This window comes from Pantherophis guttatus, chromosome 4 (genome assembly GCF_059756535.1).
Source record: "Pantherophis guttatus breed Tessera chromosome 4, ASM5975653v1, whole genome shotgun sequence".
NCBI classification, from domain to species: Eukaryota; Metazoa; Chordata; class Lepidosauria; order Squamata; family Colubridae; genus Pantherophis; species Pantherophis guttatus.
Window position 1 is genome coordinate 142323864 of NC_142066.1, and position 25381 is coordinate 142349244.

Below are 25381 nucleotides of genomic sequence, written 5' to 3' on the forward strand. Positions count from 1 at the left end.
AAGAGCAACTGGGCTTTGTAGTCATTGAGCTTGGCTTAAATATGTGTCAAGTAATTAAAATGTGTATCCATAAAGCTAGATGAAGAATCACAAACTTGGGCTTTGGAAATTTATTTTCTTGATCCCAGACATAAGAGCTGATGAGGTGAAGCTCTGAGTGGAAAAGAAAAGATTTTTTTCATTTTAAGAGAATGACTCCAACTTTAAACTTCTAGAAAAGATCTATAACTCAAACTCTTCCACTCACTCCAGAATGATAGAAAATAAGTATTTCATTAAAAAAAAATTAAGTTATATATAGAAAACTAAATGAAACTTTAATAAGATATATTGAATTGAACAAAGTGGGTTTTATTTTACTGTTGGCTTCATAACCCATGAAGCCAACATTTCATGAAGCCAACATTTCCCAATTATTGCAATATACAAGGAATAAGCAAATCAAGAAGCATCCATATTTAAATCCCATAAATATGGATCTAAAAGATTATTAGGAATCAAGACCACTTCAGATCATATCAGGGTATTTGAATTGTACCCTCCAGAAACATCTAATGATAATTTCACAACATATTAACCTGCAATACTACTACTTAGTTGCCACTGAAAAATCTTGACACTAAGAGTGGAAAGTATGAATCATTTTAACATGATTTAAGACAGAAGACCTAACATATTGGTTATTCAGAATGCTATTCTTTTAAAGTATCTCTCTTGCTGAGGAGATAAAATTTCAAGCTTTGAGTTCAAGTTTTATTGAAGAGTTGAATGGGATAGAAAAGAATCTGTCAGAACTAGCAACAATTTCTCCAATTTCACGGGGCAGGTGAGAGAAAGGAGAAAGAAAAGAAAAACAATGGCAAACATAAACCAGCTCTGAAATATAAAACTGGGGCTACCAACTGTGTTGAAGGCTTCTCCTGTTTTTCTCATTATGGAATGCAGTTTCTGTACCATCCTAGCAAATTTCATTCAAGAAAATACTTAAGCAGAAAGACAAGGAGAGGAAGCTGTACACTTCAGTATAGATTGGCCACATAATAACAGTCCATGCAAGATGGCATTAATGCATTGCAGATATTGTAAAACTTTCATTTTCACAGGTTTAGAATTCATGCTGCTGGTTTGATCAGTGACCAACATTATAACTGACTTGCGGCTATATACAGTCAGGCAATGCTTTAAATAGCATTATTTGTCACTGCTAATAAACAAACGTTTGATTCTGTATTGCTCATCTTCTTGGCCTTCTGGAAGGGCTCTAAAACCTGGTTCTGCTTGGATTAAGGTCCATATGGGGCATTCAATGTTTCTGAATTCCCATCAGGTGTTAATGGTGATTAATGGGCTAAGAAGATTCCACCTCCATCCCTCACATGTATTGGTTCTACTTTTACCCAACTTTTGTTAATTTTAAGATTTTTATATTCTTGTTTTTGTGATGTTTTAAGCTGTCCAGAGTCACTCGATAGTGAGATGGGCAGCATATAAATTTAATAAATAAATTGCAATATTAGGTGGGAAGTAGGCTTGCAAACAATCCACTTGATTTTAATGCACTTTATAACTACAAATGATTCAAGTAGGCAAATAGCTTACCCTCCCTTGGCCAACTGTCTTATGCTCTTCTTCTTCATTCACACATTGCTTAACAGTTTGTACAATTGTATCAATTTAGAAGGAGTTTCCAAATGTTCTGTTCACAAATCTTCTGATTTCAAACACCAAACCAGCTGCAAAACTACTTTAATTTTTTTTTAAATGCACATATAGGAATAATACGTAAATCAGGGAAAGACATAAACACTAAAATCCAGTTCATTATTTGAAAGTGGGGGGGGGGAATAAATATTGGAAGTACTAATCTTGACTTATTATACAAGTACTTGATTTTCCATAACGCATTTGAGATTGCACTTTAACATAATGAACACTAGAGGTGGCTATTGGTATCATATTCCAGCACAGTACACAAAACAAAAGCAAGGAAGAAATAGGAACCTTAGAAAAAAAGAGGACAGTAGAAATTGAGAGAGGGGAAGGATATAGTTCAATTCACAGGAGGCAGAAATATAATTATCACAAAGGGGAAATATTGCATGACAAACTATCAGAAATATATTGAGTTTACCAGTTCAAGAGACTCTCTGCATCCAAAACAATTTAAACACAGCAAATTTTTACCAGATTAAAAGTTTTCTCCCCTTATTTAATCCTTCCTCTGCCATCAGCTCCACAATTTACTTTTGTTTCCTCAGAATATAAAAATCACTGTAAGAGAGCCAGCTCTTCAACACTGGTCAGGATATTCCAGTGATACAGGATCTTGCTTAAAACATCCTGCAAAATATATCCCTATATATGGTCCTGAAGTGTTCAACCCAGAGCATAGAGAACATGTGGGTACCTCTTTTTGCTTGTGGACACTGAAAAGACAATCTAAGGAAATTTTGAGACAGACAGGAACTGCCTGAGTTCCACACAGCATGAGGCTGTTTAAAGGTAGTACCATTTTTTTGCCAGAAACCAACACTTATTTCCAAATTCAGCAAAACATGCCCATTGTGAACCATGAGTTTGCTTAATGATCCCCACAAAAACAATCATTAAAATCAGTGACAATTACGGTATGATCTGCTTAGCAACCAGCATAAAATACAGTCCTAATTTCAGGATCAATTACGGTTGTATGTTAAGACCTACCTGTACATTAAAATGTACATTAAAATTATTTTCCAAAGCACCAGAAGGCAGGACAAGAAACAATGGTTGGAAACTAATCAAAAAGAGAAGCAACCTGGAATTAAGGAGTGAGGATAATTAACCAGTGGAACATTTTGCCTTCAGAAATTGTGGGCGCTCCATCACTAGAGTCCTGCTTGAGTAGGTGGCTGGACTAAAAGACCTTCCAGCTTATTCTATACTATGTCTGGGCTATTTTTACTTTTGAGGTATTGGTTTGGAAACCTTAGTTTACTTAAAGCATAGTCTACCCATCATTTTTTAAATAGCGGGCAGCTATAGTTTATCAGAATGCATCACAGGGCAACATCCTTTGCTGAAAAGCAATAGAGAAAAGAGATTCTGCTTTTGCAAACAAAAATAATGCCATACAAAGAACCCTCATCCCATAACTCATTGTCACAATTCCCAGGCTTTGCTGTTCTGATTTATGAGAAGCACAGTACAGGTAGTTGTCGATTTATGACCACAATCGAGTCCCAAATTTTGGTTGTTCAGCAAAGCAGTTGTTAAGTGACTTTTGACCCATTTTACGACGCCTTTTGTACAGTTCTTAAACAAGTGACCACAATTATTAAGTGAATCATGCAGAGATTAAGCAAATCTGGCTTCCTCATTGACTTTGCTTGCCGGAAGCTGACTGGAATTTACAAATTGTGACATGAGCGCAGGACAGTGCAGCTGTCATAAATACATGCCAGTTGCCAAAGAGCCTTGGTGGCACAGCAGACTAAAGTGCTGTTAAGTAGCACCAGCTGCCTGCAATTACTGCAACTTCGAATCTCACCAGGCTCAAGGCTCAAGGTTGACTCAGCCTTCCATCCTTTCGAGGTAGGTAAAATGAGGACCCGGATTGTGGGGGCAATAAGCTGACTTTGTATAAAAAAAGAACACTGCTTGGGGGGGCCAAAAGCCCTACTAAGCAGGTATATACAAAAGTATGAAGGCTATTGCTTAACGCATTGTAAGCCACCCTGAGTCTCCGGAGAAGGGCGGAATATAAATCGAACCAATAAATAAATAAATAAATAAATAAATAAATAAATAAATAAATGCCCAAATTTTGATCATGTGACCGATCATATGTGTGAAATCCAGTCATAGGTAACCTTTTTCAGTGTTATTGTAACTTTGACAGGTCACTTAATGAATGGCTATAAATCAAGAACCACCTTTACAAGTTATCTGGACAGCACTTTTAATAATATTTTCCAATTACACAGCAAAATATAATAAACTGTAACTCAAGTGCTAACATAACAAGACATTTCTTTAAGATTTTATCTATTTATTCCTATTTCAAATGTATATGCCCCTCATCTCATTCAAAATAATTTTGATACAATTCCTGTCAAACAAATCACCATCTCTAATATTAGGAAATTTCTTTCACTGATTTATACAAGAAACACAGTTACTGAAGTTATAATTACAGGCAGAGACGTTTCCCAATTTCTGAAATATTTTAATTAAATTTTGGACCTGCTGCAAAGTCAACTAACACCTGATGGCATGTGGATATAAAGAACCTAGCCAGCATAGCATAATTATTACCTGTCTAATAAAGACCTCGTGATGATTAATCAATGTTTTGCCTCTGCGTGAGTAATCATTTTAATAATCATTTAACACAATAGAAGCTATCTATCAAAATCAAGCCAATTCGAGTTTTGTTATGCTTTTCAAAAGGACACACCAGGTATTTCCAAGTGCTTTTCTTAGTTGTAATAATTAACCATCTGGTGAAAATGACCTATTCTTGTCTACATTTCATTCCTGGGAGTTTCTTCCATTAATTATGTACACATAATGAACAATACCCTATCTGTAAGAGCAAGCATGAAATACCCTCCCATCTAAAAGAGAAAAAAAAAATCAAACTGTTGGCCTAGTTGCTATTTTTAATGTCTGCAGATTTGAAACGAGATGCCACATAAAAGTCATACAATGACAAATGTCTGTGTTGTTAGTGTCTGGTTGGAAATCTGGCTATAAAACTGCCTTTTGTTATTTTCTGCCTTCCTGAATTTCTCTACGGTAAAGCCTCTACCCTTGAGCCAACTTCTGGTGACTTGTCCTTGTAGCTTTCTCCGTTTCTCCGTTATGGTTTGGCCTTTCCAGGAAGTTTTTCAGCTTCCTAGTCTACCTTGCAACCCTGATATTCTACTTAGAAAGTTTGACTCTTCTTAAATTTTTGGAGTTCAGCCATGACCAGCTACATGTTTCTATTTGCACTACCATGGGACTTATAGTCACAAAAACTCAGGAGGTGTTAGCAAAGAAGACAACTCTAACAAAACCACTTCCAACTTTTAGTAACCTGCCACTCTGTGCCTGAATGAAGCTGTTTCAGCTTCATAAAGGACATAAGTTTACTGATAACATATGGCCACAGAGTTTAGGTTCATACTGTTACATCAGATCTGAAGTAGCATGTTAGAGCAGAATTCCCAAGCCTTTCCGGGTTGGCGGCCCAGAGCAGAGGAAGCGGGGGAGAGGAGATGATTTTGTGGAAGGGACAGGCGCACATGTGTGCGTGCACATGTGCGAGCGCCCATGACAATCACAGCACTGCTCGTGCGAGTACGGCTGCAAGCACCTGCAATGAGGCTCATGTGAGTGGAGCTGCAAATGCCCATGATGACGTTCGTGCGAGTGGGGCTACGAACACCCCCACTCACGGGCCCAGTGGTAATTAGGCCACAGCCTGGTAGTGCACTGTGGCCCACAGGTTGGGGGCCCCTGTGTTAGAGAACATAAATATGATAAATAAATCAATATTAAAATGTTTTCTTTTGATTAAAAGAAAGACAAGAACCTCTTTTAACATTCATTTAATCTGCTTTTAACATTCTTTTAATTGTTTGGTAGATTTAATTTCTTCTCTCTACCAATTTTGGTTGGACTTTATAAGGGAGATTACTCTTGAAAACTAACAAAATATCTGCTTGTAGACTTCCTGTCTCCTGTAAATGCCTCTCTGACAAGTATCGATATTACTACTGATAGAATCCTTCTCCTGATGTTTTGTCAGCATTACTTTACCTCTAAATCCCCTTCTTGCCATCTTATACATAGTTTTTTTAGGAGTGTGGGGGGAGGAAGATTAGTGTCTTCAAGTCAGTGTTGACAACCTGACAACCATCTAGATTAGTCTTTGAAGTTTTCTTGGCAAGGTTTTTCCTGGTTTGCCATTGCCTTCTTCCTAGGGCTGAAAAAGAGGGACTGGCACGAGTTTACTCAACTGGCTTTGTGTTTAAGGTGGAACTAAAAGTCACGTGCGGATCTGGATGGGGAGAAACAGACTCAGGCTCAACCCATCCAAGACCGAGTGGCTGTGGTTTCCGACATCCCGATATAGTCAGTTGGCGCCATCACTGACTATTGGGGCCGAGTCATTGCCCCCCACGGAGAGGGCTCGCAACTTGGGTGTCCTCCTGGACTCACGGCTGTCTTTAGAAGAGCATATGACGGCCGTGGCCAGGGGGACTTTTTATCAGGTCCGCCTGATTCGCCAGTTGCGTCCCTTTCTGGATCGGGACTCGTTAAAAACGGTCACTCATGCTCTTGTCACTTCCCGCTTGGACTACTGCAATGCTCTCTACATGGGGCTCCCCTTGAGGAGCACCCGGAGGCTCCAGCTGGTCCAGAATGCGGCCGCGCGGGTGGTTATGGGAGCGACGTGGCGCTCCCATGTGACCCCCCTCCTGCGCGAGCTGCACTGGCTCCCGGTGGTCTTCCGGGTGCGCTTCAAGGTTTTGGTTACCACCTTTAGAGCGCTCCATGGCATCGGACCGGGGTATCTACGAGACCGCCTTCTGCTACCAATAGCCTCTCACCGACCAGTACGCTCCCATAGAGAGGGGCTCCTCAGGGTGCCGTCGGCCAAACAGTGTCGACTGGCGGCCCCCAGGGGGAGAGCCTTCTCTGTGGGGGCACCTACCATCTGGAACGAGCTCCCCCCAGAGATACGGAAGATCCCGGACCTGCGCACGTTTCGCCGTGCTCTCAAAACTTTTCTATTTCAACAAGCTGGCCTGGCCTAACTCCCCTCTTTTAAATTCTTAAATTTTAAATTTTTTAATTCGTGATTTTATAAATTGGGTGTTTTAATCTGTGTTTCGGCCGAAATATTTAATAATTTTAAGGGATTTTTAATATTTGTATTGTCTGTATTTTATCTTGGCTGTTCACCGCCCTGAGTCCTTCGGGAGTAGGGCGGTATAGAAATTTGATTAATAAATAAATAAATAAATACAGTCTCTTGGTTTCTAGCCTGGGGGCGTAACCATGCTAAATTGGTTCTCCACATGGTTATTTAATGGCTGTATAGATAAAATATACACAAATACCACCTAGATGAGTGATTTCATTGGTTTGATTCCCTTAGTTTCTGTTGTTCATCTTGCTAAAACTTTCTGACTTATCTTTGTCTCTGGTTTATATCTTCGTAGACTATGTTTTCCTTAGTCTTTGAACAGAAAATGTTGACTTTTCACATCTAAACTGAAGATTATTGGCTGAAATGAAATCATAAAAGAAACCTAGCTGCTTTTCTTCTTTCCACATGAAATATCTTATCAGCAAAAATAAAAACTTCAAATATCGACCTATAATATTTCTGAGTAGATTCCCTAAATTTACATGAAGAAATTAAAACTATTACTTCACATGATCTATCTACATGAGTTTCTGCATTATGAATCAATCAGAAAGGGCAAGTCAAAACAAGTTTCAAGGATCACAAACCTGTTCTTCAGCTGTCTGTGCATTTTTTTAAAAAAACACAGTGGGAAATTCACATAAAATGTGGAACAGAAATGAAACTTTCTCGTCTGAATGAGGGCTATTGGCTAAATCTCACCCCACATATCTGCATAGCGCAACCTGTTGCTAAAGCCACCTCACACATATGGGACTCAGTTAGTCCTACAGATGCTTCTCTGGCATAAATTAACTGTCTAAAAAATTATAAATTATTTGGCATTCTAAGAAACATTATATTAAGAGACAAAGGCATCAAGTTGGTATATAAATCTAACAGAAGAGGGCAGAATGCAGATTTATCCTAAAGAAACTGATAAATGTACAATCATTTCACTTAGGACTTTTCTTGATTAAAGGTGGCTTTGGCCCAGTCTCTGTCTCTTGCCAAACCCATCTGACAGAGTTGTGGTCATTGTTGTGGGGAACATAGAAGGAAGAAGGTGGGTTAGATATGTTCACAACATGAATTATTAGAAAAAGCAGTACAGTAAATAATTGGTAAATATTATTGGTAAATAACAGGCAGGCAGGCAGGCAGATATGTAGGCAGGCCATACATACATACATACATACATACATACATACATACATACATACATACTTATATGGTACATATATAAAATGCCTCCTTTTCCTTCCTGTATATATGCATGATTTCACTATAATATGACTAAAGTCCTGGGAGTTAGATTGCCCCCCCCCCCCCACATTTGATTTAATGTGTTTTTTGCACAGGAATGTGGTAAACATGGTATGTTAAGGAGACAATATAGGTAGCTGTCGGCTTGCAACCATTTGTTTAGTGACCATTCAAACAGCACTGAGAATCTTCCCATCTCCTGTAGCCATCAGTCATAAGCATCTCCTTTAAATGAAACTGACTAGGCCCAAGAGATGTGAATCTTCCCTATAGCCATAGCCAAAATGACCTTGGAAGTAAATGCTGGGAGTCAGTTGGATCCCAGATGTTAAATTACCTTTGAAGGATAAGGCTCCTCCTTAACCGTAGAAAGAAAATACTATGTAAGATTTGAGTGACATTTAAGTATTAATCATTCCTCGTACTGTCATATATCATAGGTGCAGAAGAACAATATAGAAACTAGCAAGGTATATGCAAATACAGGTGAGAAAAATTATGGAACCTGACGGACATAACCCCTCCCCCCCCCAAAATACAACTGAGTTGAAACAAATCCGTTCTTTCTTCTTCATCTAGTGTACCAGAATTACAAAACTCAAAGAGATATGTATAATTAAAACCATATTTTTAAAAACTATTTTTGTCTGGAACAGAAATAACTAAAATCAGCATCAAAAGCTGAAGCGGAAGGATTTTGACGTTTCAACAAAGTACAAAACCAACATTAATAATATTCCCTCTGTAATCTCTAACCAGTTAACAGTATTTTAACCCATACTAAAAAGTCATAAAGAAAGTAATTCGCATCCTTTCTCGATCTTAGACTCTGCTAGATAAGATCAACCTCAGAAGTTTTTCTTCAAAGTAACTAAATACATTTTCTCCTCAATAAAAATATGCCTAGCATTACAATATTCTTCTCCTGTCAACTAGATCAGTGTGTTCCTATTCTACCCTGTTTCCCCCAAAATAAGGCATCCCCTGATAATAAGCTCAATCGGGCTTTTGAGCACATGGCAATAAGGCCAAGCGCTTATTTCAGGGTTCAAAAAAAATATAAGACAGAGTCTTATTTTCAGGGAAACACGGTATAGAAAGGTTCAATGATCATAAAAGTACTTACAACACTGAAATGTTTCCTTTCCCAAAAGTTCCTTTTTGGCGCATTCATCTGTAGCAGTTACACTTATATAAACACAAATCTTTGTTGAAAAAAGAATTCAAAGAGAGATTAGTCAGAACTAACAATTCTTAAATGGGTCAACAATCAGCACTGCGCTCTGGAAAAGCCGAACATCTGGGTTCTAGCGTGCATGCTTGCCCGATGAACAGCTGGCTGGAGCGCATGCAGGGCCGGATTTAGATGAAAAGAGGCCCTAGGCTATTCCACTTATGAGGCCCTTTCACCAGTGGTGGGATTCAATTTTTTTAACAACAGGTTCTGTGGGCGTGGCTTAGTTGAGGGTGTGGCTTGGCAATCATGTGACCGGGTGGGCGTGGCTAGCTGGTCACGTGACTGTGTAGGCGTGTGTAGCTCATCATGTGACCGGGTGGGCGTGGCTATGTGCATAGACTTTTTTCAGAGGGCTGAAAAAAGTCATTTCTGACTGGGCCTCGCACTTTTGACCGGTCCTCACACTTATGACCATCCTCACATTTATGCCCGTGCAGCTTTCTTAACAACCATGTCACTCATTTCACAACTGCTTCTCTTCACCATGGTGACAAGATAGGGCAAAAATGTAAAATGTGAGGACAGTCGTAAGTTCGAGGACTGGTCAAAAGTGCGAGGACCAGTCAAAAATAACTTTTTCAGCCCTCTGAGTAGTCCATATGCATAAAAGGATACAGCAATAGAGAGGGATGAAGGAAGGGAAGGGAAATTAGAGTACGAGGGAGGGTAAGAGAGGGAGGAAGAGAGGAGGAGAAGGAGAAAGGAAGAGGAAGTAGGGAGGAGAAGAAGAGGGGGAGGAAGAGAAAGTAAGAAGGAAAGAAAAGAGAGAGGTGGTAGGTTTGAGGAGAAAGATTGCTGTACAATAAAAAAGATGAAAGGAAAGAAAGCCAACCCCAAACAAATATAAAGATATTAAGATAAAGAATGAATTGTTAAACTTTAAAGAATAAAAGAGAACAAATATGAATAAATAACAATAATTAGAAACACACATACAAACATAAAATGTATTTTCTTTGAACAGAGTATTTGGCCGGTTCACAAATTTAAACAGTGTTTAGTCATTTCAATTAAATTTACAATTTCTATATTTCCTTTTTGCCATATTTATTCCTCATCTATTTTTGTAAAAAACCAATATTACCCTTCATCCTCATCTCTAATCTTAATCAAATTCAATTTTTCCCTTCTATTCTATATTATACCCCTTCCCATTGTCATCTATTTTTATATCCATCCTCACATTGGTTAATTATGTAATATTAGTTGTTTAATATAAATTCAACATTTTAATATAAATCAATTAGTTATATAACTACCTTTTTTGTATATTAATCAATATGAACATGAATATTCCAATTATTTCCATGCAATCCAATTTCTTACAAATCCATTAATTATATTTACCAATAATAATAAACCAAATAATTTCCCCCATATATTCCTCCAAACCACAACTTAACCATTTCTGCTTTCAGAAATATACAATTAATAGTATCTCAATTATTACAATTCCCTAGTTAAATAGAGCTTTTTTTCTTTTGTGTTTTAAAACTCTCCTCTTTTTCCCTAAATTTCCCATTGTTTGCACCTACCTTTTTTGGTGAGGAAAAAGAAAAGAATTCTGTCTGCCTAATTTTCCAACCTTGCAGCAACAGCAAAGCAGTTTCAGTTTCGTTTCTCAGCATAGTTAGGGGGAAAAAAATCAGCACTCTTTGCAAGGAAGCAGAAGAGCCCTGAGCAAAACAGCTGAGACAAATCAGCTGAGAGCCGGGAGGCTAATTAGCCTATGCTGAAGCTCCGTGGGCCAATAAAATTACAAAAAAAACACCAAACCCTTTGTTAAATTGCTGGTTCCCCTGCCCCTCGCTCACCACTATTTATTGGCAATAAATAGTGGTGCGGAGGGGCGGGGAAAGCCAGCAATTTAACAAAGGGTTCGGCTGCACCACTGGCTCTAGGGCGGCCCTTTGAAGACCCACGGCAAGAATTTGAAGTTTTTTTTTCCTCTAGCCATCAGAGGCAGCAATAGATGGGGAGTGGGCGGGGTAAGCGAACGGCCGGCGATCCAACAGAGCAGAGAGTGAGGGTGAGTGAAGGCGTGGAAGCTGCTTTCTCCATCCTGCTCTCTTGCGTCCGGAGCCCACGTGGATCCCAGGCAGCGGAACTCAGGTTAGGGAAGGGGTGGGCAATTGTGGCTCTTTTACAACCTGTGGCCTTCAACTCCCAGAATTCCTGAGACAGCCAAGCTGTCTCAGGAATTCTGGAAGTTGAAGTCCACAGGTTGTAAAAGAGCCACAATTGCCTACCCCTGGCTATGGTAGGCTGGCGCCGCGCGGGTGGGAGGTGAGGGGCGGGCGAGCCAGCAATTTAACAAAGGGTTCGGCTGAACCCCCTAGAACCCCCAGAATCCCACCACTGTGTAGGCCCCTCTTGATCTTGAGGCCCTAGGCTGAAGCCTAGTTAGCCTGTAGGAAAATCCGGCCCTGAGCGCATGCATAGGCCAGTTTTTGGCACTGACATACACGCAAAGGGATCACATTCCAGAAAAGTCAAACTTCCGGATTATGGTGTGCATGCGCACAAAGGACAGCTGATCATCTTACGCATATGCACGCCAGAAATCCAGAAGACAAGGCCATGCGTACCTGGCTTTGCATGCCACTTTGGGCACGGTGCCATACGTTTACCATCACGGTTATAAGCCATTATCAACTACTTCCAAGGTGAACTACTGCAAAAAAAAAAACCAGGTAAGATTATTACAAAGAATATTTCAACTTCGAAAAACTACAAGTATATCTATGTAACTATGACCACTAAAATAAGTAACATCCACAAATGAAACTGTGATCCCATTGTTTCGACTTCAAGATCCCAATACATCTCTATGTATTCAGATGCACTTTGGTATGGAAAGGAAAAGTTTTTATTCAGCGGCAGTTCACTGGCATTTCTAATGAATTGCTAAAATCTGCTTTGAATACTGGATTTAGATAGATGTGTTATAGCTGTGGTTATCTTAACATAATGGCTGTTCTTTAGTTATGGATTACACACAATAAAAACATGTTTATATATATTCCCGCACTTCAGTGTGTGTCATTCCAAATATAAGCACAGATTTGTACAATACTAAGATTATTAGGAATAAAGGAAGCTTTCTGTTAAGCTAGGAACTCAGACGATAGAGTTAGCTATTGAAGTACAGATTGACCCAGCATAACTTTTAGGGATCTGTTTCTCACAATCCTGGATGTGTCTGGTGGAAATTCAGCAACACATGAACTACCAAGGCTCCCCATCCATCTTTATATCATGGTTGGGTTTTTGTTTTGGTTTGATTTTTACAAACTTGTTTCAGTTAAGCAGACTACAGTAATATTGAAATTAACATCCTTCTCCAATTAACCTCGAAGCCTATTTCAGAATGTCAATCAACACTGCAGCACAACTCTTCAGAGCAGGGGTGTCAAACTTGATTTCATTGAGGGCTGTACCAGGGTTGTGTTTCACCTTGGGGGGGGGGAGGCGTGGCCAGCTCGACGTCACTCGTGTCAGGGGCACCTATGATGGCCTAAGCCCTCTGCCAGTGAAAACGGAGCTCGAGAGGACTGCATGCAGCCGTTCCAAGCTCCATTTTTACTGGCAGAGTCACTGTGGACCAGTCCTTCACTGTTTCAGGGCGGCCCTACAGGCCAGATCTAAGCACGCTGTAGTCCAGATTTAGCCCGCGGGCCTTGAGTTTGACACTCCTACTTCAGAATATATAAGGAGATCTAGGAAGAAAGACAGTTGGGTCTGCCAATTTACCATTTTATTTTAATGACTAAGACCTAATGAAATCAGCCTATCATTATTTGGAAAACATGTCCTCAAGTCCCAGAGTTAAATCTATTATCCAGATATATATGTGCTGCATTGAATTATCTAAATGTGATTGTTAAAGACAACTAACTCAAATTAAGGAAGACTCATAGAAGAATGAGGAGCAACAGTTACAATTCTACATTCAAGCAATTTTATAGAAAGATGATTTTAAAAAATCATTCATTCTTGTTGTTCATGCTATAGAAATGTACTAAAAGAAAATTTCTAAAACACCGGGTGATACATTTAAAAATGGAATTATATTTCAAGACTCATCTCTAAAAAGCAATAAAGGTTACAGCATGTTAGTGGGACCCAATATGTCTGTTCTTGTGTTTTGTGTTACTTATGCAATTCCTTGGTTATTGCATTATGATTATTTTTTTAAATTCTTTGGAGAGCTGTCATTTTGTTTTTCTCTTGCATGGTGGTTGTTAGTCACCCAAGCATTGTTATTTAAGCTAGCAGCCACATACATTTTAAAAAATCAGTCAATCAATCTTGACTCATAAAATTATACTACAGTGAATTATGAAAAGCAACTAAAATATGGATTATATTTTAATCCCTTTTTGGCATATTTTATTAAAAGGAACATTATCTCATAACTGTACAGACAGATGGTCCTCAACTGAGCCCCAAAATTCCACTGTTAAGCAAGGCATTTGTTAAGTGAATTTTTTACAACCTTTCTTGCCACTGTTAAGTGGATCACTGCAGTTGTTAAGTTAGTAACCAGGTTGATTAGTGAAATCTGGCTTCCCCATTGACTTTGCTTGTCGAAGGTTACAAAAGGGGATCACATGATCCTGGGACACTGCAACTGCCATAAATATGAGCCAGTTGCTCCTATTTGAATCTGAATTTTGATTACATGACTGCAACAGTCATTAAGTGTGAAAAACAACCATAAGTCTCTTTTTCCGTGCCACTGTAATTTTGAACAGTCACTAAACAAACTGGTAAACTGATAAAACAAACAAGGTAACCAATCTAAAAGTAACATACTATAACAGTGATGGTGAACTTTTTAGGCACAGAATGCCCAAACAGGAAGGCGCCATAAATCCAACGACCAGCTGGCTGCTGCGCATGCGAGCCTCAGAAACCAGACGACCAGCTGGCTAAGCTGGGGTGACGGCGTGCATGCCCACAGAGAGGGTTCTGCATTTCACCTCTGGCTCATGTGCCATAGGTTTGCCATCATGGTACTATAAGAATGCACTATAAGCAAAGGCTTAGCTAGGACGAATTGCTCCCGGAAGCAAATTATAACTTTTTTCAAAAGCATTAACTCCAATTGTCCAATTATGACTTAAATATGAGAAAACACATAATGAGTGAGTTCAGTCAAGTTCTCTACATCAATGTGCCATGCCAAACTGTTACAAACTCAATGCTTGGCACACTCACAGAAAGGGAGACACAGTATACATTGTGCGCTTTTATAGTGCAAATGTCACTCCTAGGCTGAAGCAAATAATTATTTCTCGCTTGAAGCAATCTAATGCTGGTTAAATCATGACATCCAAGTTCTTCCCAAGAACCATGCTTGTTGGCCTTTAGTGGCATGCCAGAGCTAAACTCCAAAATGAAGGTGATTAAGTTACACTGGCATTTAATTAAAATGCGTGCAGTTAACATGATCTCTCCCTGTGTATTTAATCATTTTCACATTGGAAATTACACTTTTGAGCCACATATTTGGAGGGATTATGAGGGGCACACCCTTGTAATGGTTTGGGGGAAGCAAAACCAGAATTTAGCATGCTTTTTACGTAGGCAAGCCTCAGGGTTGTGCGTTCTCTGTCCATTTTGCTCCATACTTGAATTTTTTTGAAGTTTTATACTTTACTATAATTTGGAAGATAATGAATTTCATACAGCCTGCTGTCTGAAAAGCGACACAGCACACAATATTGTTCATCTATTCAGTGTCCTATAAAACAAGGCCAAATACTCCCAAATGAACAGTGTTCATTAACACATCCCAGCTAAGGCATAAGTCTGAATGTCGATTTAAAATGCAACAGGGCTACCACTGCTATTTCCCTCACTTGATTTTCAATAATAGATGAACTACCATTAGGATTAATTGCAGTTTTAATTCTGCCAGATGTGATTATCATTAGTCAGCTGCCAGATGTGGCTATGATCAGACCGCCGCCAGATGAAGTAGCATCTGGTAGAATGGGTGTCGCAGGTTGTTTTTTTCTTTTAAAAGCCACCAAGACTGTCATGAAGAATTGCAGTTCACAAATAAAAGTAGAATAAATATATGAAGTGTAGTATAAATGAAATCAAGTGATTTCTATTAGATTTGCTCTTGTTTAATGAACTTGGTGGTTAATCTATGATTAACAATGAGGAGGCTGAGGAAGAACATGGGCCAGACCTGGAGCCTGGGAAAGGCTCGGACGAGGGCTCTGCGTCGGAGGCAGAGAGGGGGCCAGGGCCATCTGGGAGTTATCTGCGGACTCCAGAGACTCCAGAGTCGGACATCAGAGAGGCAGAGGAAAGGGCGCCTGTTCCTAGTGCACGCATGCGCAGAGCTGCCAGAAGGCAAGAACAGTTAAAACAAAAGGGATGACTTGGGAGTAAGACTTGGAGATGATTGGCCCCTCCCATAAGACATAAAGGAAGAGCAAAAGCACGTGGGCCTTTGCAGGAAGCAACATTGTGGATGATGTCAGTTTGTACTTTGAAGCTCTGTTTTTGACTGTGTTTCCGTGTGGCCTTGCCAGGTTAATTGCCAATTTGGTCTTTGGCAGCATGTCAAAGAAGATAAAGGAAGCCTAGGTCAGAACAACAGGTAGTCCTCAATCTCTATTCATTTAGTGACCACTGAATGCCTTGAAAAAAGTGGCTTATGACCGTTTTTCACACTTATTGCAGTTTTCCCATCCATGATCACATGATCAAAAGTAGAATGCTTAGCAACTGGCATGTATTTATGACGGCTGCAGTGTCCTGGGATCATGTGATCCACTTTTGTGATCTTCTGACAAAGTCAATGGAGAAGCCAGATTCACTTAACAACCATGTTATTTAGTTTAACAACTGAATTGATTCACTTAACAATTGTGGCAAGACAAGTTGTAAAATGAGGCAAAACTCACTTAACAACTGCCTCACTTACCCTCAAAAGTTTGGGTCTCAATTGTGGCCATAAATTGAGGACTCCCTGTAGATTAACACAATATAAACCATTGTTTTTTCATTCAGATTTCACAACTGCAAGAATATAAAAAATATGATAGCCAATACAATTTATTTCTTCATTTTTAATCATATAGGGCATAATAGTGATTTTATCACTCAAGAATAATTTAATGAAAGAATGCAAAAGTTGAATTTCATGTTCCACACCAACAGATCCATTTCCTCCAATATTTCCAACTGACCACAAGAGGTCGTGCAGAATCTGTGGCCTCTATCCAAATTGTTATGCAGCATTATAAAAAGGCACATAAATATGTAAATGGTGATCCTCATTTAGTTCTCATTAATAAGCCAATTCTCTAGTCCCAATTCTGGAGGACAATGCAAATCTTTCAATGCTCCCTGACACACTAATCTCATTCTTTCTCTTTTATTATTTTGTCTTGCAGCTGTTTTCTTTATTGTTTGCTTTTTCAGTCACTTATACCTGTAGATTGCTGGAATGTATATTTTGGAAAGAACACTAGGCTAAAGTAAACTTTAATCTGCTCTTGGAAGGCACATCTAATATTCTAAATCAAGTTATATCACTTAGAAGATCCTCTTGGAAGAGCCTTCTATCTCGTCTCTCATGCTGTGTTGACAATACAAATCCCCAGGCAAGCATGAAGGATACAATCTCAAAACGTTTTGATGACACCAAGCTAGAAACAGTTGTTCTACTATGCATGCTTTAACTGTTGACGAAAATGCATACTATTGCTTTGGAAATTATAATGTGAATCATTACAACAGAGTCTCATTGTCTCAGTCTATAATAGAACAAACCATATCCAAGGCAAAAACAGAAGTGGAAGGACCAAAATCTAAGCATACGCTTCAAGATTCATGGGATAGTAAGGCGAATATTAGCATGAATATTTACAAAATCACATATGGGTTTCCAGTTCCCTTCCCTCCTAAAGCCAATCACACTGCCATAATTTTTAAACAGCTTTATATTTATGCTGATTTCTACACCCAACTATCTCGTTCTGTGAGATTTTTAGATTACAGTGTGGCTAGAACTAACTCCATATTTTACAACAAGTGTTTTTTTGCTTGTTATGATTCTGCTAAGAGCAAATGGTTTCAAACCAACAAGTTTGTAGCTGGCTTTCAGTATTTTTGTTTAACATTCTTCCAAATATAATGCCAAAAGCAGTGGCCCACAACTTTATCAAAAAATGATTTCCTCCAAAACAGTTGAGCAACCTAACACCTAGTTGGTTGGTTGGTTGGTTGGTTGGTTGGTTGGTTATTTATTGATTTGCTGCTCACCAAAATATTCCTTAGTGCTATCAAGAATTACATTCAAAGGAGATTATCAGTCCAAATGTACCCATTGGAAGAAGAGATAAAATAACAAGTTTCAACCCCAAATTAACCAGGTTTGAACTTCCAAAGATCTTATGATACTTCAGAACAGTTTTAGTACTACAAAGTACTAAATTATAGTACTTAGATTTAGATAATCATCTAAATTATACACACTACTCTATTGAGAACATTCTATACCAAACATGAAGATCTGAAAATATTTCAAACATAACAAATAAATTTCACAGATAATATAAAAGGAATAAATTCACACACTCAATAATTTTAAACATCCTCAAACCCTTCCCCCCCCAAAAGAAAATACTAAAACTTTTAGTCCTGCAATTTTTGGTAATGACTTGGTATAGTTCCTGATCCATTAAAATGAGACATCACTAGAGTATATAACACTCCAAATATTGATATAACACAATATATTACATATGGAATTATATTTCAAAAGTAGATATAACCTCACTATCTTACTGTTCAAATAAACTGAGAATAATAAAGGTTTAACTTTGTTTAGATTTTTAAAAAGTATGTATCTCTCCCCATACACACTGAAGAAAACCAAGTAGTAAAACCGATCACTGTAAACTAGCAGGGAGTGAAATCAGTGGTATTAAAAAAGTCTTGGTAAATTCAAATCGGAATTACTATCATATTATTAGGAACAGTGCCAAATGAATTTGTACCAACCTGTCTCTCCTTCATTTGTATTTTACAGGTTTCCAAGGCAGCAGACTTGAAACTAAGAGATTTGGTCTGTCTCTTAACTTTCACTGAATCTCTCCTGCGATCATAGGAAAATGATTTAGACTTCTTTCTCATTTTCATTGTTGGCTTGTCTGCCATTTTAAAGTACTCCAAACCAGTGCCAGCTCTAAGCTGTTGGTGGTCCAAGATGCACCCAAAAATACCAATTCCAAAAGCTTCACCCTTTTGGGTAGATGAAGTTTCTTCACTCTTAGAGCCAGTTAAGCAAACTAGCACAAGTGCCGCTTAAGAATATGTGTCCAAAATATGACGCCATTTCCTCTGAAAGTTGCTGTCACTGAAGAACTATCATAGATTCTCCAGAGCTGGCAAGGTGGATGCAAAATAGTAGCACTTTTACATAGCACACTAAGGGTGAAAGAAAAGCAAGGTTGATCCTAGCCAAAAGGGAGTGGAACTGCTGTCAGAAGGAAATCTTTGGGGTGGAGGCAAAGCAGACCAACTGGGGTTCAGAGCCATCTTTCTAACTCCTCCTTTGCAGAGACTAATTACTAAACTATGCTGAATCAATCAACAATCCAGGGTTTTTTCACACACCAGCGAACCATCTGCACTTTCAGTGAAACTGGATTTCATACAGCTTCACATAAATGTACCAATTACAGGAAGATGGCAGCTATTTTGGTTCTTTATTTTGATTGCCAACAAATTAAACTGTATCACCTTACAACCTTAAATAAACAATTGCCCCAAACAGTCTACTATCGGCAATAATCAGCAACATGGCCAGGGGGTTAATAAACAGGCTGCTTTAAAGAAAAAATATAAACCGGAATTATTTGATTCAAGAATAATTGGCATCCAATGCGACCAAAAAATGCTAACTTTCAATAAAAGGGTTATTCTCAAAACTAGTTTCCAATGCCTAGAATCAAATCGATCCAACTATGTTTCACTATTCAGGCAAACTTAATCAGGTCTGCTTTAAATCCACTGTTTCTAAATGAAAGATTGTATACTTGGGGGAAAAGAATCCTTTGGCAGGGTATGGTATTGGGAGTACAATGTTAGACAGAACAATGGAAGGCAAGGATTTAGGTGTGCTCACTGACCAAACAAACAGTGGCCCAGCAGCCATGAAGGCAAACAAAATTCTGGGATGCATCATTAGAGGGATCACCCAGCAGGAAAAAGGAAGTTCTAATCCCACTCTATAGGGCCGTATTGGCGAACCTATGGAATGCGTGCCGGAAGTGACAAGCAGAACCACCCCACACAGGACGTGCAGCTTCGCTGGCTCCTCTTCTGCGTTCCTGTGCACACACACATGCCGATCAGCTGGCCTTCGCGCATGTGGGAGCGCTGAAACCTGGAAGAGCAGTGTTCCATAGAGCATGCGTGCGCCGGACCCGAACTTCCAGATTTCTGTCACGAGCATGCTCGATGGCCAGCTGTTCATCAGGCGCACCTCCGTGCCAGAAACCGGAAGTTCAGGTGCTGGCATGTGCATGCGTGATGGAACGCTGCTCTTCTGGGTTACAGTGCTCCTGCACGTACAAAGGCTAGCAAGGCCCCACGGTCCAGGTGGGATGGTTTTGCTTGCCATTTCCAAGCACGCAGGTTGGCACGCAGTGACATAAAAGTTTAGCCATCACTGCTATAGGGTTTTAGTCAAACCCCATTTGGAATAATGTGTCCAAATCTGGAGAGCTCACTTAAAAAAAGATATTGATAAGACTGAGTAACTTCAGAGATCAGCAACAAAAATGGTGCCAGGTCGGAGGGACATTATCAGGAGAGATTGAAGGAACTGAATATGTATAGCTTGGAGGACAGAAGGGAAAGGGGTGACATGACAGAAGCCTTTAAATATATCAAGGGTGTGAATAAAGTTTTAGAAGGCAGTACTTTTCAATACAGGTAGTCCTCGACTTACTACCAAAATTGAACCCAACATATCTGTTGTTAAGCAAGACATTTGTTAAGTGAGCTTTACCCATTTACGACATTGCTTGCCACAGCTGTTAAGTGAATCACTGAAATTGTTAGGTTAGTAACCTGGTTGTTGTTAAGTGAATGGCAATTCCCCGTTAAATTGTCAGAAGATCGCAAACGGTGATCCCATGACCTTTGGACACAGCAATCATCATCAATATGAGCCAGTTGTCAAGCATATGAATTTTGATCATGTGACCATGGGGATACTGCAAAGGTTGTAACTATGAAAAATGGTCATAAGTCACTTTATTCAGTGATGTTGAAGGGTCATTAAATGAAGTGTTGTAAGTCAAGCAAAATCAAGAATGCAGAGGCATAGCTTCAAAATGACAGGAGGGAAGTTCAAAAGTCATGTCAAAAAGTGTGACTTCACAGAAAGTGGAAGCTTGGGAGCAACTTTCAATGGAGAGAGTGGGTTGATCGTCAGGACAGGTAATCCTCAACTTGCAACAGTTCATTTAGTGATCATTCAAAGTTACAGCGGCACTGAAAAAAGTGACTTATAACCAAGGGTGGGCTTCAAAAATTTTAGCAAGGGGTTCTCTGGCCGATTGCTAGGTGGGTGTGGCCATGGTAGGCGTGGCCTAGTTGGCTCCTGCACCATGACAGAGGGGGGCATTTTTGGGCTCCGGAGATTTTCTTCGAGCCTCCGGGAGGGCAAAAACAGCCTCCCCAGGCTCCGGAGGCCCTCCCAAACTTGCGGTAAGCCTGTATTTCGCCCTTCCCGAGCGTCCACACGCACCTTGCACTTACCTGCATCCAAAATGGGCCACATGGGGACTCCTGGGAGGGGAGGAGCGGGCTGGGCAGGGCCAGCCAGGAGTGGGATTTGGGGGTTCTCCGAACTGCACAGAATCTTAGCTAGAGATTCTCCCAAACCCCTGCTTATAACTGTTTTTCACAGTTACCAGCTTTTGCAGCATCCCCACGGTTATGTCATCAAGAATAATGCTAATGTTTAATTTTTGATTTACAAATCACAGTGGCTAGATTGTATTATACGCAAGCCAAAATCAACTAACCCTCATAATGACTTTGCATCAGTCAATCATACAGCCCAAAGATTATAAATTAGAACGTGTTTAAGACATTTTAAAGAGAAACCAGGCTTGCTTAAAATAATTAGACTTGATTTAGAGCACCCTACTATGCAAGGTTGTTAGTCACGCCAGAAGAGACAGATATGATCTGTTTGAGGAGAATCTACTTTAATGAAAATTAACTCTTGGCCTTAAGTCCAAGGTTTTCAATGTTTTTAGGTAAGTAAAAACCTTCAAATGTCAAAAAGGGAAGAAATTATGTGTTACCTTCCAATTTAAAGCATATGCACCATTTTCTTTCTACAGTGTGGGAGTGAATGATAGCACTAATAGATGAACAGCACAAAAGCTTGACTGAAATTAACATGGTCTAGATTTAGTACAAAGTTTATTGCACAATTATAAAATGCCATGAAGGAAAATGGAAGGTCATGCATCCAAACACCATAGAATCTTAATTCTTCAAATGGAAAATTCAGTTGTAGCCATTAATATAACAAGACATATGTAGATGCATACCTACACTTTGTCATATCAGAGAACAAATTAGTTAAGCTGCCAAGCTTCAAAAGGCACTTTTGCTGTTGCAACTATTATTTCATCTCAGCTTGCCAATAAGAATAAGAATAAGAATAATTTTATTTCTAGACAATGAACTATGGGGGAGAGGGCTGGGGGAGATAGAACTAAGCTCGACATCAAGATGCCAGTTATGGGAACCAAGGACATTTTGGCAGGTGTTTGCCAGAGGCAAAAAGACTTTCTTACAACAATACTACAAGTCTCCATTGGACAATGTGATCTGGTCTAAAAGAGAGGAGGGAAGACCTGAACTTTAACTATATGGGTTTGTGTGGGAAATAGTTAGATATGGTTTTGCCCTCATCTTTGCCAATATGATGTACTCAATAAAGTTTTGCATTAACAGGTTGGATCGTCTCAGCCATGCATGCTTTGGTTGGGTTCAAATGGTAACATAAGCATTTAATGCTTAATACAGATAGACTTGCGCTTATGAACATTCGTTTAGTGATCTTTTGAAGTTGGAAAACACTGAAAAGTACCGTATTTTCCGGCGTATAAGACGACTTTTTAACACATGAAAATCTTCTCAAAAGTCGGGGGTCGTCTTATACGCTGGGTGTTGTTCTCCTGTAACCAGGCAGACCAGCCCGAAAGGCTCTGACGAGTTTATGGCTCTGGCAATCCCAGCTCTGACGATCCCAGCTCTGATGATCCCAGCTGAGTTCCCTGCAACTCAGCTGGGATGGCCAGAGCCATGTAAAAGGGAAAAAGTTTTCCCCCTCCAGGTTGCTTACCTCAGCTGCTAGTCGCAACGCTTGCCTTGCTTTGCTTGCCTGAATCTATTCAGGCAAGCAAGCAACTCCCTGCCTGCAATCAAGCAAGGAGTTAGTTGTGGACTTCAACTCCCAGAATTCCTCAGCCAGCAAAGCAAAGCTGGCTGAGGAATTTTGGGAGTTGAAGTCTACAAGTCTTAAAGTTGCCAAGGTTGGAGACCCCTGTTCTATTGGGTAAGTTTTTTTTCCCCTTTGGGAGCTTTAAAAAAAATAGTCAATTGGGGGTTTTTTTAGTTGTTCTTTTTTAGACCTAGCCATTTAAAGTTTAGGAAGTTTTAAATTTAGCTTTCATATAAAAATAAAAATAAAATAAAATAAAACAATATTTGTGCAGCTTTCTGAGATTTAGTGTGTTTCTGTAGTGTTTCACTCCAACTACACAAACACACAAAATCTCACAAAGCTGTATGTGGAATTTTGTGTGCGTAAAGTGTAAAAGTTGGTTTTTTGGACTTTTTGTGGCTGTGTGAGGTTCCTGCTTGTTGCAGGGGCCATTTTGGGTCTAGCACAGCTGCTTTTACATTGTGGGTGAGCCAGTTGTGTTGTGTTGTGTGTGTTTAGAGTGTGAAAGTTTTTTGGGGGGGCTTTTTGTAGCTGTGTGAGGTTCCTGCTTGTTACAGGGGCCATTTTGGGTCTAGCACAGCTGCTTTTACATTGTAGGTGAGCCAGTTGATGTTTTTTAATTTTTATTTGGTGTGCATTGGAAGAGGGCCAGTCTTATATGGTGAGTATAGCCCAAACCCTATATTTTAACAGGAAAAGTTGGGGGTCGTCTTATACGCCCAGTCGTCTTATACGCTGGAAAATACGGTATCTTACAACCAGTCCTCATACCTGTGACCATGCCAATGTCCCTGTGATTACCTGTTCAAGATTTGGGTGCTTGGCAATTGGTATATATTTACAACATTTGAATGTTTGCAATGATCACTGTTTGCAATAGTCCCAGCTGACATGTGATAAGTAAAGACTTGCTTAAGGACAATGGTAATTCACTTAACGATTTAACAAAGCAAAAAAATGTTGCAAAATTGGGAACAGGTCATTTAACCACATTACCTACCAATGGAAGCCCTGGTTCCAGGGGTGAAATCCAGCAGGTTCTGACATGTTCTGGAGAACCGGTAGCGGAAATTTTGAGTAGTTTGAAGAACTCGCAAATGCCACCTCTGGCTGGCCCCAGAGTGGGGTGGGAATGGATATTTTGCAGTATCTTTTCCCTGGAGTGAGGTGGGAATGGAGATGTTGCAGTATCCTCCCCCTGTCATGCCCACCAAGCCACGCCCACAGAACCAGTAGTTAAAAAATTTGGATTTCACCACTGCCTGGTTCCAATTACTGTTGTAAGCCAAGGACTACCTGTAATTCATTTCTAACATTCCCATTTCAGAGGTTTTATATTAGCCATGGGAAAATCATGATCCAGCTGCACAGATTGATCTTTGTTATGTGTGAAGTATTGTTAAATTTTGGAGCAGTTTTTTTATTTTATTTTAATCCTGCTTTTATTATTAAATAAATAACTCAGGGCAGCAAACATACCTAACAAAGGCAGTCCTGGACTTACAACAGTTCATTTAGTGAGCATTCAAAGTGACAGCAGCACTGAAAAAAATGACTTACGACCATTTTCACACTGCAACAACCCCATGGTCATATGATCAAAATTCAGACACTTGGTACTGACTCATATTTATGACGATTGCAGTGTCTCCTGGGGTTATATGGCTCCCTCTTTTGTGACCTTCCGACAAGCAAAGTCAATGGGAAAGCTGGATTCACTTAACAACCAGGTTACCCACTTAACGACTGCAGTAATTCACTTAACAACTGTGACAAGGAAAGTCCTAAAGTGGGGCAAAACACACTTAACAAATACCTCACTTAGAAACAGAAATTATGGACCCAACTGTGGTCATACATCAAGGACTACTTCAGTAGTGAAATGTAAAATTTGTTACTACCGGTTCTGTGGGCATGGCTTGGTGGGAGGGTAATATGACTGAGTGGGCGTGGCCAACTTTTTTTTTTTTTTTTACTTGTAAAACTATTTTTTCTACAACCTCTTCGGCTGAAGCGGTTGTTAAAAAAATGCTTTTAAAGCCTCTGACGATCCCAGCTGACTTGCCTGATCGGCAGAGGCTTTTTTTTCCTTTTAAAAACATTTTTTCTATAACCTCTTCGGCCGAAGAGGTTGTAGAAAAAATGCTTTTAAAAGCCTCTGATGATCCCAGCTAAGCTGCCGATCGTCAGAGGCTTTTTTTTTTTACTTTTAAAAGCATTTTTTCAGCCAAAGAGGTTGTAGAAAAAATGCTTTTAAAAATTAAAAAAAAGCCTCTGATGATTGTGTGGCTCAGCTGGGCAATGGGGGGGGGGCAGGGATTTTTGCTACCCGTTCTCCGAACCACCCGCTTCCATCGCTACCGGATCGGGAGATCCGATCTGAACCGGGAGCATTTCACCCCTGCTTGTACTCCTTCCCCCTCCTGTTTACTCCATAACAACAACCCTTTGAGGTGGGCTGGGCTCAGAGAAAAAATCATTGGCT

At 39.6% G+C, this 25381-nt stretch overlaps 1 protein-coding gene across 15 annotated transcripts in view; it reads right to left on the reverse strand.

The window, feature by feature from the left end:
• Positions 1 to 25381, reverse strand: part of PARD3 (par-3 family cell polarity regulator) — a 650052-nt gene that overhangs the window by 513498 nt on the left and 111173 nt on the right. The window contains exon 1 of one of the 15 annotated variants that reach the window (XM_060683880.2): positions 18420 to 18826. The exons of the other annotated variants lie outside the window; for them this stretch is intronic. Within the exon in view, the coding sequence (XP_060539863.1) occupies positions 18420 to 18575 (156 nt within the window). The 5' untranslated portion in view covers positions 18576 to 18826. Of the gene's footprint in view, positions 1 to 18419; positions 18827 to 25381 lie in introns of those variants that run through there. 15 annotated transcript variants of the gene reach the window in all.